Here is a 16,102-nt window from a genome sequence, read left to right as displayed (position 1 = left end):
TTTACTTCTTCTTTTCCGATTTGGATTCCTTTTATTTCTTTTTCTTCTCTGATTGCTGTGGCTAAAACTTCCAAAACTATGTTGAATAATAGTGGTGAGAGTGGGCAACCTTGTCTTGTTCCTCATCTTAACGGAAATGGTTTCAGTTTTTCACCATTGAGGATGATGTTGGCTGTGGGTTTGGCATATATGGCCTTTATTATGTTGAGGAAAGTTCCCTCTATGCCTACTTTCTGCAGGGTTTTTATCATAAAAGGGTGTTGAATTTTGTCGAAAGCTTTCTCTGCATCTATTGAGATGATCATATGGTTTTTCTCTTTCAATTTGTTAATATGTTGTATCACATTGATTGATTTGCATATATTGAAGAATTCTTGCATTCCTGGGTGTTTGTAGGTTTTTTGATGATGGCCATTCTGACAGGTGTGAGAAGGACAAGACTCTTAATAAGCATATGAAAAGACACTCAACATGTATGTTACTAGGGAATAGCAAATTAAAACTGGTGGCGCAGTGGTTAAGAATCCACCTGCCACAGCAGGGGACACGGGTTCGAGCCCTGGTCCAGGAAGATCCCAGATGCCGCGGAACAACTAAGCATGTGCGCCACAATTACTGAGCCTGAGCTCTAGAGCCTGTGAGCCACAACTACTGAGACCGCGTGCCACAACTACTGAAGCCCTAGCACTGCAATGAAGAGCAGCCCCCGCTTGCCGCAACTAGAGAAAACCCACGTGCAGCAACAAAGACCCAATGCAGCCAAAAATTAATAAATAAGTTTATTTAAAAAATAAAAATAAAAAATAAAACAATGAGATATAAATGGTTAAATCCAAAACACTGAAGAAAGCAACTGCTGCAAGGATACAGAGCAACAGGAACTTATTGCTGGTCAGAATGCAAAATGTACAGCCACTCTGAAAGACAATTTGGTAGTTTCTTACAAAACTAAACATACTCTTAGCATATGATCCAGCAATTACGCTCCTTGTTATTTACCTAAATAAGTTGAAAATATATGTCCACACAAAAACTTGCACACAGATGTGTACTGCAGTTTTATTTGTAATTGCCAAAACCTCGAAGCAACAAGATGTCCTTCAGTAAGCGAATGGATAAATAAGCTGTGGTATGTCCAGACAATGGGATATGATTCAGTATTAACAAGAAATGAACTATCAAGCCATAAAAGACACGGAGAAACTTTAAATATATTTACTAAGTGAAAGAAACCAATCTGAAAAGGCTACATACTGTATGATTCCAGCTATATGACATTCTGAAAAAGGCAAGACTATGAAGACGGTAAAAAGATCATTGGTTGCCAGGGTTTAGGGAGGAGGATGGGATGAACAGGAGGATATATTCACAATATATTCCCTATTGACTATTAAACACACACTTGCCACCATCCTTCCATTCTGGCCGCCACTAAGTACCAGAAAAGATGCAGACTTTGGCCAGCTAGCCAGACAGATTGAGTCTAAATCCATATGAAAACTCTTTTTTAATACCTGCTACACAGAGATCATCTCATAGAATGTTAACCATCACCTCTTCTTCTCTGCATCTTTTCTCTTCTCTTTCATTCTTTCTTCTGGCCAGTGTCTCCTAAGTGTTGTCTGGGGACCAGTGGTGGTCCCTGGCAATCAATTAACTGGTTTACTATAGACAGTTTGATTTTTTTAAAAAAGTGATAAAAGCTTTGATCATAAACATTTCATAAATTGAAAAGATTAATTATGACTTTCAAGGAAATTCCTTTAGCTTCTTAATTGTTATGTTCCAAGGGTCACACATGCTTTACAAGGATAGTTAAGAGGGGACTGTTTGTTTCAGCTAACAAACTTTGACATCATGAGTTGTTTACATTGGTTAAATATATATTTTGTTGTTGTTCCTATCAAGGTGTTAAATCCCCAATTAGGAAAATGAATCAATGCCTCAAAAGTGTTCACTGAAGAGTAAAAGTGATAAAAACACATTTGACTCAGAATGTCATAAATGATAAATAGTATGATCTTATAGAGTAGGATCTTACAATGGGCTATGACCAGTGAATTACATGTTATTAGTTTACACTGGGGGACCTCCTTGTTCCAAAGTATAATACATTTTTAAACAGGGACTGAAACATTATAAAACAGGGATAAGAAACCACTGAAGCATTCATATAATTTTCAACCACTCTAGTAAACCAATCAAAACCTGCATTATGAATTTTGTCATTGAAAGCAAAGATTAAAAACTGTGAAGGAACTTTAAGTTATTTTAACAAAAACAGGTATAACTATGGTCAGCTGCAAAATTAATGACAAATATGCTCAGAAAGAAAACAATTTACTGGTATGTTTCTGTATCAGATGACACTACTGGACATTAATTACATAATGTTAGGTGTGGTATTCAGTGAGTAAGAACAGTTAGTATCACAGATGTATGCTCTTAAATATTTTGTTTCATGGCTACAAGAAACCACTAGTATTCAGAATATGAATCAACTCTTGGTATGTACATAATATGTAAATTATGAAATACAAACAGTTCTGATTATCAATGAAAACATGCTTTAGAGAAGGGATTTTCCTTTAACCAACAATTATCTTTGAACCTTGACTTGAAAATGTACACTAGGATCAATATGGCCAAAAGCACTAGTCATGTGTGTAGCAAGGAAGAGTATAGCACCTGAAAGTCAGTTCACACATGGCTTCATTTACAGACAACACCTGACATTTGACAGTAAGTCTTCTATTGAGTCTGTTAAAGATTGCATGGAAAATTGTGAATGTAATATTCAAACTGCAGTCCCTGAGCAGGTATCTTCAGCATGTTATGTCAGGAAAAAAGGAGCAAATACAACACTGCTTTCCTATCTTGTCAGGAGGAAAGATGCTAACAAAAACTATTTAAATGAAGTATGTACATTTTTTTCCCCATGGACACCAGTAAGGTCAGTAAAAAATGTCTATGATTATCTGTGGCTTACTCAAGTGGCAGATCTCTGTGATATTCAGTATAGTGAATAGCTTGAACCTATCATATGAGGGTGAAATAACAATTCTTAATGATAAAATACGAAGACCAAATCATGATACACATAGCTTAAGCAAAGAGTTTGACTTTTCCAACATGTAGCCATTTTCTTTCCTTGTTGTAGAATGAAATCAGTGTCTTATTAGTATACTTAAAAAATGTATTCAATTACCACACTAGACCTAAAAACATGTTTCCTAGAACTGAAATACAACCAGAAGGACAGATTTATCCACTGCCATCTTCCAAACTGAAATATTCAACTTCATTGCTGAGTGCCATACATTTGTCAACTCAGTGCTTCATCGGATATTGTAGGTAGTTTTCAGTGAGAATTCTTGCAATAATTTTTGTACCCATCCCTCTGAATATCTAAAACTTCTAAAAGAATCATCCTATACTTGCTGCTATTCCCAACAACCTATAGTTGAAAAGTGGGATTATCTGATTTAGCAGAACTAAGAAGTAGGAAAAGAAACAGTTAAATATTACTGAGCCCGTGTGCTGCAACTACTGAAGCCCTCGCGCCTAGGGCCCGTGCTCCGCAACAAGAGAAGCCACCACAATGAGAAGCCTGCGCACCGCAACGAAGAGTAGCCCCCGCTTGCTGCAACTAGAGAAAGCCCGCGCACAGCGACAAAGACCCAACACAGGCAAAAATAAATAAATAAATAAATCAACAACAACATAAAAGACCTGTCAGTGTGGTCCACAAATTCTAAATGTCTGAGAAATGCTACTTTCTCTACTATTTTTCTTTCATAGAAAGCTATCACTTCTTCCTATGCATTATGTTAGAGAAATATAGACAGCTATGGAAATTTTGTTCGCCCTCATTATTAATCTTCTCACATTAGAAAAGCACTTCATCATCTGTACTTATGTTGCCTTATTTTTTTAAAGAAAGGTCTGATTTCAGTATGTATAGCACCTAGAAAAAAAATATCTAATAATTATTTCCAGTTTCTCCTTGAACTCTATTCCTCCACAAAGTCATTTTTTCCTTGACCTTCCCAAAACCCAAACTGCTTTCCTATACCTCTTGATTATAGTCAAGTGTGATATTAAAAATGTTGACCAACTGGCATGGCATAAACACCAAACAAAGAGAATGACACCAGTTCATAATCACATGGATGTAATGGAACATGCTAACTAAATATCAGCCTTAGTTATAGCTTCCTTTAAACAATCTGCTACACTTGTTTCAACACTAGCCTCATTCTCAAAGACCATTGGTTATTCCTTGCCTGCCAATTCACAGAAAAAGGAAAGTAGTTTTCATGAAAAACAGCCATATTAATTGGATTCCAAACACTGTCTTTTATTAAATATTTAATTTCCCTTTTATTCCTTAATAGAAGAATTAAGAAAAATAAGTATTAGAAAGAACACACTATTGTTTTCTTTCTCCCACACCAATGGTTTCCAGAGAATGAGGCTTTTTAGTCAGCCTTTTATTATAGTTTTGTTAACTTGATTTTACCCACACAATTAGATATCCAAGTTCTTTATCCACTCAACCAAGTGAAAACATTGAATACACAAACAAATGGATAGATCTGGGGATATATTAAGGATAATGTAAACTGTTAGCAAAACAAATATCTGGCATTTAGAGAGAAAACAACAGAAATGGAATAGAGAAATTCACGAAAAAGCAAAGACATGAGTCACTTAAAAATAAACCTAGGATCATAGAGTCATATATTATAACATTATATATATATATATATATCTGTGTTGGTTTTAAGGATCTTCTTACCCAACTTTGGAAAAACTATTAAGTATTCGGCATTGCACTGGGGACATGCCACTCTGGCTGTACTGTTTCCTCTTTGTTTTTCATCCACCCAGCGCTGCAGACAAGCCTGGTGAACCCATTTTGTAGATCCTCTGCATCTGCATGGTCTCACCCATTCAGCTGTTCTATCATCTTCATCAGTGGCAAAACACACCCAGCAACTTCTGTAAATTAAAAGAGAAAATAATGACATTATCATTAACACCCCAGCCTCCTCTTCACTGCAGCTCTCACTTAATGGGATGAGCCTACTATGTTATATTACAAGAACTTTTAATTCTGTATTAAAAGACTGAGGAGAAAAACAACCAACACATTTCCAGTAGAGTAGTTTCTTCTTTTTCTGTTTTTCCTTGTATTCTTCTGCAGAATCTTGTGTTTTCTGAATTTTGTTTTTATGTAACTTCCTCCATCTTTCTACTACATTAAGGTTTTTTAAAAAAATTAATTAATTTATTTATTTTTGGCTGCACTGGTCTTTGTTTCTGCACGTGGGCTTTCTCTAGTTGCGGTGAGCAGGGCTACTCTTTATTGCGGTGCACGGGCTTCTCATTGCAGTGGCTTCTCTTGTTGCAAAGCATGGGCTCCAGGTGTGCGGGCTTCAGTAGTTGTGGCTCGTGGGCTCTAGAGCACAGGCTCAGTAGTTGTGGTGCACAGGCTTTAGTTGCTCCATGGCATGTGGGATCTTCCCGGACCAGGGCTTGAACCCGTGTCCCCTGCATTGGCAGGCAGATTCTTAACCACTGCGCCACCAGGGAAGTCCATCTTTCTAGTAATTCTTCATCTTCTCTAATGAACCAGAATGCAAAGAGACAATCCTCAAGCTGCTTTTATAAGACCTAATAATTCTTCGAGGAGTGGTAAATATAGGAATATGTGAAATTCAGTGTATCTCCCATTTCAACAACATTAACCTCTTAACCTCTTGAACTTGGAAAACTAAAGTATTACATAAATGATTTCACATATGGTCTCATTCAGTTTTCAACTGAGACAGAAAAAAAAACCCACTCATTTCTCTTTCTGGTAAAGTATGACTATAAGAGAGAAAGATGATTAAATTAAAAAGCACAAAGGGAAGAAGAGATGAAGATATCAGGATAAATTGTTTTAGGACAGTGATATGATAAATTTGGGCCTACATGTTTCCATTATAGGTATGATTGGTTTTCCTTTTTTGTGGGAATTAAATTATATTTATTATATTTGAAATCTAAAAGTCAAGTCTGTAGGGTTTCCCTGGTGGCGCAGTGGTTGAAAAGTCCGCCTGCCAATGCAGAGAACGCGGGTCCGTGCCCCGGTCCCGGAAAATCCCACATGCGGCGGAGCAGCTGGGCCCGTGAGCCATGGCTGCTGAGCCTGCGCGTCCAGAGCCTGTGCTCCGCAATGGGAGAGACCACAACAATGAGAGTCCCGCGTATCGCAAAAATAAATAAATAAATAAATAAAAGTCAAGTCTGGGATGCCTATATTTAAAAAAATTCTATTGAGATGGTAAATTTTTAAACATTTCCCCATTTTGCTTTTGAGGATACTTCATGAACTCTAATTTGTTCTTGTGGAATTAGGTTGCAATTCCTTATTTTTTTCCTCTCAATTAACACAAGTTTTGACACTGATTTCCATTAGGGCAAATACAATTTAACTCAATGACACCATTCACTCCCCTTTACTAGGTTAAAGTTTGACTGCACAATAGGAAAGTGCTAATTAAAGCTTGTCACCTACTGTGCACATTTCACTTAATTAGATAAGTGGCTTCTGTCAGAACTTAACTATGCTCAGTGGGAAAGACTATATAGTCAGGTACTATATACAGGTGAGGTCTCCAGTCTGTAGAACAATATGAATTTTAATTGTGTGCTCCAATTAAAACTTTGCAATTAGAATAGGGAAAAAAAAAACTGAACTGAATACGTGGCAACAATATCCAAAATTGTGCTTTTACTCAGCTTTCAAATTCAGTCAGATTTCATTTGACCTACCTAGGTAAAAACTGGAGGTAGGGAGCATTTGTTTGAGCATGCTTGACCCTCTGACCCACCTCAGCCAAGCTGTCTGGGCCCTCCTGCTATCTTACGGTTATCCAGAAATGCCTCCTCCTCCACCTCCTTATTCTTTAAAATTTTATTGTGGTAAGATATACGTAACATAAAATTTACTACTTTAACCATTTTTAAGATTGCAATTCAGTAGCACTAAGTCATTCACACTGGCAACCATCATCACTATCCATGATTTGACTGGGTTTCAACCTAGTTTTTTTCATAAAATTTCAATTGACAAGTATAGAGCAAATAAACCAGTTATTTGAGGTGTTAGTATGTATTTTCCCTATTTAATAAAGGTAATTTTGTAAATATAATTGTATACCTCTGGGAAATGACAACCATATTTTGGTAACAAAATATAGGCAGAGGGCTTCCCTGGTGGCGCAGTGGTTGCGCGTCCGCCTGCCGATGCAGGGGAACCGGGTTCGCGCCCCGGTCTGGGAGGATCCCACATGCCGCGGAGCGGCTGGGCCCGTGAGCCATGGCCGCTGAGCCTGCGCGTCCGGAGCCTGTGCTCCGCAACGGGAGAGGCCGCAGCAGAGGGAGGCCCGCATACCACAAAAAAAAAAAAAAAAAAATATATATATATATAGGCAGAATATCTAGAAACTAGATTTCTAGGTTCTTGTAAGTTTTTCATATCAACAATGGAACATATATGTAGCTAAGTACATCTAGACCAGCATAATTAATCAGTATTAAGGTGAACTGAATCTTAAATTAAGCCAATTTCCAGTCATCAGGGAAAACCAAAATAAAATGTAAAGAACCTTAATACTAGGTTGAACCAAATGAAATTGCCTATATTTATCTGTTTTTAACTTACATAAATGGCAGCTTCATATACCAATATAATGGGAATATTTATATAGCTATAAACCCCATAAATTCTGGATAAGTATAAGTTTATTTTTCCCCAACATTTAATAGAAAAAATTTCAAACTTTCGAAAAAAGTTGAAAAACTGTTTGGTGAACATCCATATTCTTAACACCTAGATTCTACAATTCTTATCATTTTGCTACATATGTACTTTACTACATATTCTTTCATAAATCTTATTTTTTGATGCATTCCAAAGTTTCAGACATTAGTGTACTTCACCCCTAAATAAACACTTCTACAGTTTTACTTTTTAGAAGGTACTCAACTAACATTTAAAAGAGGCATTTTCCGGATTTTTTTTTCTAATTTCACAACTATGGTAGATAAGATAGTTGAACAATGATTTACAGTGAAAACTTATTAGGTGTTAAACCTAATTGGAAGTGTTAATACCCATAACCTTGTTTTTATTGTTTGATTCATAGTGATAGTGAGGATACAGCTTACAAATTTGGATTCTGAAGCTAATGATCATTAGAGATTAACTGAAATTATCCTATAGAGGAGATACCAAAAAAAAACACCTTATTGATAATAATACTCTCAAAGTCTGCTGATATTCAACATCTACCAACGTACCACATCCATTTTCTATTTATTCTAATCGCTAAACAGTACATCTGATGATGGTCATCTGAGATCAAATAGTATTGCCCACAATACGTAAGCTTCTGATAACACCACCAAATTACTTCATCTAAAAATTATAATTTAGATACAAGTAAATGTTATATAAAACGAAGACTTCTAACTTAATAGTACAAAACAAACAAGCAACTGAAAATTATAGAAATTGCCAGCAACATTTACTGAGCATTCACTGATTCCATGTAGCTTCACTGGTTCCATGTGGTTGCACAAACAAAATAAATGGAAGATTTTACCTATCTAGAAAACCCTGTAATTTAATTGGGGCTACATCCAGTAGATACAAGAGATTTAAGGTTCCAGTGAAATTACCATAGGTACATCCATTTTAAGAAGAAGGAAGGATCAATTTGGATAGATCAGAAAAGGTTTCAGGGAGGAGTGATAGCAGAAATTAGCAGGGGCTAGTGATTTTATTGCAGGGATTCTCAAAACAAAGGTCTCAGGACCAGTAGTTCAGGATCACTAGGGAACTTGCAAATTCTCTGGCTCTACTCCAGATCTAGTAAATAAGAAACTCTAGAGGAAGAGGGCCTACAAATCTGTGATTTAATAAGCTCTCAAGGTGATCCCAATATTTAATAAAGTTTGGGAACTGCTGGTGTAGAAAAATGGCAGGTAAAAAAAAGCAAACATATTGGAGAAAGCAGACTGTGTGAAAGGGATAATTACTGGATTTACTTAAGGTAGAAATAATTGCTTCTGATGACTAAATATTTTTAATATAAATAACAGTACAGAAAATGTTAGGTTCTAAAGAATTTATTAACTGATTTACTACCTTACTAGGTATATGAGTTTAATCTACGTAATATGGAAAGAATATTAGTCTGTGAAATAAGGGCCAGGTACATGGGAAATTAAAGCATATAAAAATGGTCACATAAATGTTTTTAGGCAGACAGCCTGTAAGACAGTTATTAGTCTTCAGGGCTGGAAATGAGGGGAGGGAACAAAGTATGTATAGGAATCTTCTCTTCCCTCATTAAAAAAAAAACTTCTAATAGGCTGACCAGGAATATCACCTACGAAGGTCTTAAAATTATGCCTTCCCCCTTTGCTTCCCCATACCCTACTCCCTCCTTGATGCAATCTATTTCAGCTATTTATTCCCCAATTCCCCACCTCCTTCCATTTAAGGAGAAAAGAGATTGTTTGAAAATGATGGGTTTAGAGTTTCTCAAGATCTTGGAATAGAGGAGAGAGTAGAAGCTTGTGGTTTAATGTACAGCACAATTTCTCTTTTTTAGGGACAAAAAGTATACCATACTTTTTAAGGAAAACCACTCTTCCCTCCAACATCAGCCATGTATGTGGTTTATTTAGGCAGTTAGTCCCACATCCCCAGCTCCAGGAAGAGTAATCCCTAGATTGGTTTAAGGGAGTATCCCATGTCCTAGATTACAGTTATTGGGAGGCTGGGCCCATAAAGCTAGTTTCATTAGAGTGAACTTCAGAATTTTTGCTGGGAAAGTTGGTATACAGATTGTCTTTTTCACTGAGCCTGAAGGCAGGAAAAGTGTGAAGCTAAATGAGGGTGTGAGGCTCTGCTGCCAGGAGAGCCACAATGTGGAGCCTAAAGAACCCAGAGGAAGCTGAAAGATAGAAACTGATGACTTCGTTTGAGACATGGATCAAGCTGTGCTTAAAGCTAAATATACCCTTGCACTGTTCACTTACATAAACCCACAGATTTTTTTTTTTTTTTTTTTTTGGTTTAACCAGTTTGGGGCAGATTCCTATCAGATACAACCCAAACAATCTTGTTATAGATTGTGAGAAACTGGATATAAGGGATAGCCCTGAACAATCATATAATGTAGACTCTTAAACAGCTTTTATAAGGACACTATTTTTTGTCAATAGCTTTGTTTCCTACTGACCACAACTTGAGCTGAAACAGCTTAAATAAATCTAATTTCCACTGCAAGTACTTTGAGTCTTGCAAGTTTTTCTATTTCTCACACAGGGCAAAAATATGCTCCTGATTCTGGCTACTGGATCAGGTCATTTCTTAGATAAAAACAGCCAACAAAGATAAAACCAAACATTTTGAAATTAAAAATTCTTACTGACAATGCTATAATATTTGCATTGCAGGATCAATTTAACTATAATTCTACTTTATTACACATTTTAATGTTATATTTTATAGGATGGCAATTTTAATACCCTTAAAAGGTGAGAACTGGCTATTTGCCATTTCAAAGGACAAAGCCAAAAACCTTTCAAAGTCCACACCTAAGAAGAGGTTGTAATTTCTGACAAAATTCTAATTAAGAGTTTCTCTTTGAGTCATTTCCTCCCCTTCTTCTCTTCAATCCTCCAATCTCACACACACATGATGCAGAAGCATCATCTGAGAACTTGCTAGAAATGCAAATTTTCAGGTCCCACCCCAGACCTGCAGAATCAGAAACTCTGAGGATGGGACCCAACACTACATTTTAAAAATTTATTTATTTTAAATTTCTTTAAAAATTCTTCTTCTTTTTTTATTGTAGTAAAATATATAACATAAAATTTGCCATCTTAACCATTTTTAAGTGTATAGTTCAGTGGTATTAAATACATTTACACTGTTGTGCTACCATCACCACCACCCATCCCCATAACTCTTCATCTTATAAAACAAACTCTATACTTATTAAACAACTCTCCAATGTCCTCTCTCCCAAGTCCCTGACAGCCATCCTTATACCTTCTGTCTCATAATTTTGACTACTCTAAGTACCTCATATAAGTGGAATCATCCAGTATTTGTCTTTCTATGTCTTCAAGGTTCATCCACATTGTAGCATACTGCAGAATATCATTCCTTTTTTGAGGCTAAATACTATTCCATTGTATGTATATATACCACATTTTGCTTATCCATTCATTGGTCTTAGATACTAAGGTTGCTTCCATGTTTTAGCTATTGTGAATAATACTGTTACTAACATGGGTGTACAAATATCTCTTTGAGATCCTGTTTTTAATTCTTTTTGGATATATACCCAGAAGTGAAATTGCTGGGTCACATGGTAATTCTATTTTTAACTTTTTTGAGGAATCACCAACGTGGTATTTTAACAAACCCTTCAGGTGATAGTGATAACTGAAGTTTGAGAACCTCTGCTCTGGCCATTCTTCTTTCCTTTTTCCCTTTGTAAGTTTCCTCAACTCACCATAATACAAAAATGAAATTTTATTTTACATTCAATGTAAACATTTTTAAGCTATTTGGTCTTTAATTTAAATAGTAAGCAAAATGCTTGAGATCCTTTTTTCTAAGGAAAAAGCTAGCTAAATTTGGGGAAAAGATTTTGTGAGTTCAGAATATTCTAACTGGTTAAAGAACTTGGGATGCCTGAGTTCAAATTCCTGCTTAACACTTATTTTAGGTTTAATGACAATCTCTTTTAGAGTTTTTGTAATGCAGGGGTTCTTAACCTGAGGTCCATGAAAAATTTACGGGACTGGTAAATTTGGATGGGAAAAAAAATAATTATACCTTTATTTTCATTAAACTCTAAATAAAATTCAGTTTTCCTTCAATGATGAATAAACAAATCATAATATTAGCATACAGCAATTAGAAATTAGTACAGTGACCAGAAATTTTCATATTATAGCTGTACAGATCTCAAAATAACATTTAACCCACTGCTAATTTGAAATTAATTATCAGACCCACCAGTAATAGATCTTGTATTTTTTTTTTTTGCGGTACGCGGGCCTCTCACTGTTGTGGCCTCTCCCGTTGCGGAGCACAGGCTCCGGATGCGCAGGCTCAGCGGCCATGGCTCACGGGCCTAGCTGCTCTGCGGCATGTGGGATCTTCCCAGATCGGGGCACGAACCTGTGTCCCCTGCATCGGCAGGTGGACTCTTAACCACTGCGCCACCAGGGAAGCCCTTGTATTTGTTTTAAAACTCATATTACCGTGTCAGATTTTTAATATTTTGGTAGCTGTATTTCGTAATTTGTCCATTTCTGACCTGTGTATTTTGTTTTATTCTTTCCAAACATTCTGAGAAGGAACCCATAAGCTTAACTAAACTTCCAAAGGAGTTCTCAGCATAAAAAAGGTTTTATGTTAAAATTCCCTATCGTAGAACCCTCCTACACTGTTGGTGGAATTGTAAATTGGTACAGCCACTATGGAAAACAGTATAGGGGTTCCTCAAAAAACTAAAATAGAGTTGTCATATTATCCAGCAATCCCACTCCTGGGCATATATCCAGACAAAACCATAATTCAAAAAGATGCATGCACCCTTGAGTTCACAGCAGCACTATTCACCATAGCCAAGACATGGAAACAACCTAAATGTCTACCGACAGATGAATGGATAAAGAAGATGTGGTGTACACATACACACACACACACACACACACACACACACACACACACACGAATACTCCTCAGCCATAAAAAAAATGAAATAATGACATTTGCAGCAACATGGATGGACCTAGAGATTATCATACTTAGTGAAGTAAGTCAGAAAGTGAAAGACAAATACCATATGATATCACTTACATGTGGAATCTAAAATAGGACACAAATGAACTTATCTGTGAAACAGAAACAGACTCACAGACATAGAGAACAGACCTGTGGTTGCCAAGAGGGAGGGATGGATTGGGAGTCTGGGATGAGCAGATGCAAACAAATATATATAGAATGGATAAACAACAAGGTCCTACTGTATACCACGGGGAACTATGTTCAGTGTCCTGTGATAAGCCACAGAGAAGAAGAATACGAAGGAGAATGTATGTAGGTGTGTGGCTGAGTCACTTTGCTGTACAGCAGAAATTAACACAACATTGTAAATCAACTATACTTCAATAAAATAAATTTAAAAAGAAGATTCTCTATTGTAAAGGATTAAACAAGTGATCATGAAACTGCTTAAGAATTGCCTGGCACATACATAACCACCAAATGAACAGTAGCAATAATGGCACCAAGAGAGATGAGAAAGATGGTGTCAACTTTACATCTATGCCTAGATTTTTATGGATGCATTTTCTTACCTAAATTAGCACATACAGCAGTTCTGCCTGGCACCCTGGTATTCAGTGGGAAAGGTGTCCTGGATTCCTGATCATCCCCCAATTGTTCAATAGGCCAACACCACTGCTTAAGATATTTATTCAAATCCTCAATTCATTTTCTCCCACCCTTCTTTTCCTTCCACTAGGTTTTCTAAATGCCACCTGCTTGCTGATAATACACAATCACAATTTACTTCCACACCTTTCCACCAGCCAAGTTACTGCTCATTAGGTTACAGAGTAAAGGGAGATCTGGGAATTATCATGATTCGTTCAGAGATCAAAGAACAAATCACTATTATAATATGAAGACATGAAAAAAGAACTAAACTAGACAATTCTAAAGAATATTACTTATTCCTTAAAATAAACGTATGGCCTTAGTGGTACTGGTAATGTCACTAATCTGTATGTATGACATGCCACTCTTTATTAAAAAAATCATTTACTTCTATGTAATTTTAATAAAATTATAACTTTTTTCCAATTATTGATATAAATCCTTCTCAACAGTAAAATTTATAAACAGTTAAAGGAATATACATCTAATTTGCCTTAAATCAAAGAGTATTCAAGATCTCTCCCTAAATTAACTTGAACGTACTTAGTATGTTCACTATTTGATGCCAGAAGAAATACATTTAAGGAACTTACAATCTAGCTAAATAACAAATATATGCATAGAAGGATCACATAAAAACAACCACACAAAACACTGAGTGCCAAGAAATGATGTTGGTGACCAAAGGTAATACAGAAACGTGATGATGACCATAAGAAACACAGGATGAAATAGCTGAGAAGGTTTCATGAAAAGGAAGAACTACAAATGAGATGACAATTGGGGAATGAAAAGAATAAGGGTATCTGAAGTAAGAATAACAGCATAAACAACCTTAGAGATAGACATGAGCATATGGTCATGGACAATGATAAAACCAATGTGGTTGAGCAGAAAGGTTTTAAAATAAAGCGAGATATTACAAACCAGTTGGTAAAGGATGGATTACAAAGGTAACCTCACTTCACAGGGTTCATTTGTGACTAAACTAGTTTATATGATTAAGTTAATTATTTTAAAAGTATATGGGGAAAAAAGGGGAGGAAACTTATCAATAGAATAGTTTCTCACTGGCACATAAATTAACTAAGCAAGATAGGTATGGCTATCTAATGAAACAGTTGGCAGTAAAGTTTACCTTTGCAGACTCAGACTGTAGGTGTTTATAGTGGATATTAGAAAGATCTGGAAAATCACAGGCTCCTGCCTATGATCACTTTGATGAAAACTGGAGGGAAGCAGAATAGAAGAGTTCCAGAATACAGGAGTGAGAGCAATGAAACAAGCTTTAAATTGTTGTTGTTGTTATTATATATGGTGCCTTACCAATGTATTTCCATGACTGTTTTAAGGAAAGAGAACATGTTCTTAATTCAGAAGATACTTAGAGGGGGCTTCCCTGGTGGCGCAGTGGTTGAGAATCTGCCTGCCAATGCAGGGACACGGGTTCGGGCCCTGGTCTGGGAAGATCCCACATGCCGCAGAGCAACTAAACCCATGAGCCACAACTACAGAGCCTGCCCGTCTGGAGCTTGTGCTCTGCAACAAGAGAGGCTGCAACAGTGAGAGGCCCACGCACCGCGATGAAGAGTAGCCCCCGCTCACCGCAACTAGAGAAAGCCCTCGCACAGAAATGAAGACCCAACACAGCCAAAAATAAATAAATTAAAATTAAAAAAAAAAAAAGAAGATGCTTAGAGAACCATGCTCTGATTAACGCAAGGAACGCCTAAATTTAACAGTGGAAAAAACTGCAAACTGCTTGCTTTGTCTCAGGATTAAAAGTGTCACATCCCATGCATTCTTTTTTTTTTTTTTTTTTTGCAGTACGCAGGCCTCTCACTGTTGTGGCCTCTCCCGTTGCGGAGCACAGGCTCCAGACGCGCAGGCTCGGCGACCATGGCTCACGGGCCCAGCCGCTCTGCGGCATGTGGGATCTTCCCGGACCGGGGCACGAACCCGTGTCCCCTGCATCGGCAGGTGGACTCCCAACCACTGCGCCACCAGGGAAGCCCCCCATGTATTCTTAAACAGGAACTATACCATCAAGAAGACTAAAAATCCCGGACTTCCCTGGTGGCGCAGTGGTTAAGAATCTACCTGCCAGTGCAGGGGACACGGGTTCCAGCCCTGGTCCGGGAAGATCCCACATGCTGCGATGCAACGAAGCCCGCGAGCCACAACTACTGAGCCCGAGTGCCACAACTACTGAAGCCCGCGTGCCTAGAGCCCGTGCTCTGCAACAAGAGAAGCCACCCAATGAGAAGTCCAGGAACTGCAATGAAGAGCAGCCCCCGCTCACGGCAGCTAAGAGAAAAGACTGCGCACAGCAACAAAGACCCAAGGCAGCCAAAAATAAAAATAATAAATAAATTTAAAAAATTAAATTAAAAAAAAAAGACTAAACATCCCTTTATGTCTGTCTAGCCAAGTGGAATAGAAGTATCTGGATTTATCAAAGAGCTACCACAATTATGACACATTACAAAAAAGGGAAAGGGAAATACCCCACAATGAAAGCGATCATTTATTAAGCATATATTCATGCCATGCTCTTTGTCTCTGATC

At 37.2% G+C, this 16,102-nt stretch overlaps 1 protein-coding gene across 1 annotated transcript in view; it reads right to left on the bottom strand.

The window, feature by feature from the left end:
• The window catches only part of MARCHF5 (membrane associated ring-CH-type finger 5), a 55,118-nt gene that overhangs the window by 30,809 nt on the left and 8,207 nt on the right, over window positions 1–16,102 (bottom strand). The window contains exon 2 of the mRNA XM_007108708.4: window positions 4,802–5,004. Within this exon, the coding sequence (XP_007108770.1) occupies window positions 4,802–5,004 (203 nt within the window). The remainder of the gene's footprint in view (window positions 1–4,801; window positions 5,005–16,102) is intronic.

The sequence above is a fragment of the Physeter macrocephalus genome, chromosome 20 (genome assembly GCF_002837175.3).
Source record: "Physeter macrocephalus isolate SW-GA chromosome 20, ASM283717v5, whole genome shotgun sequence".
Taxonomy (NCBI): Eukaryota; Metazoa; Chordata; class Mammalia; order Artiodactyla; family Physeteridae; genus Physeter; species Physeter macrocephalus.
The sequence above is the reverse complement of the archived record's forward strand: the minus strand, read 5'-3'. Positions and strand labels throughout refer to the sequence as shown.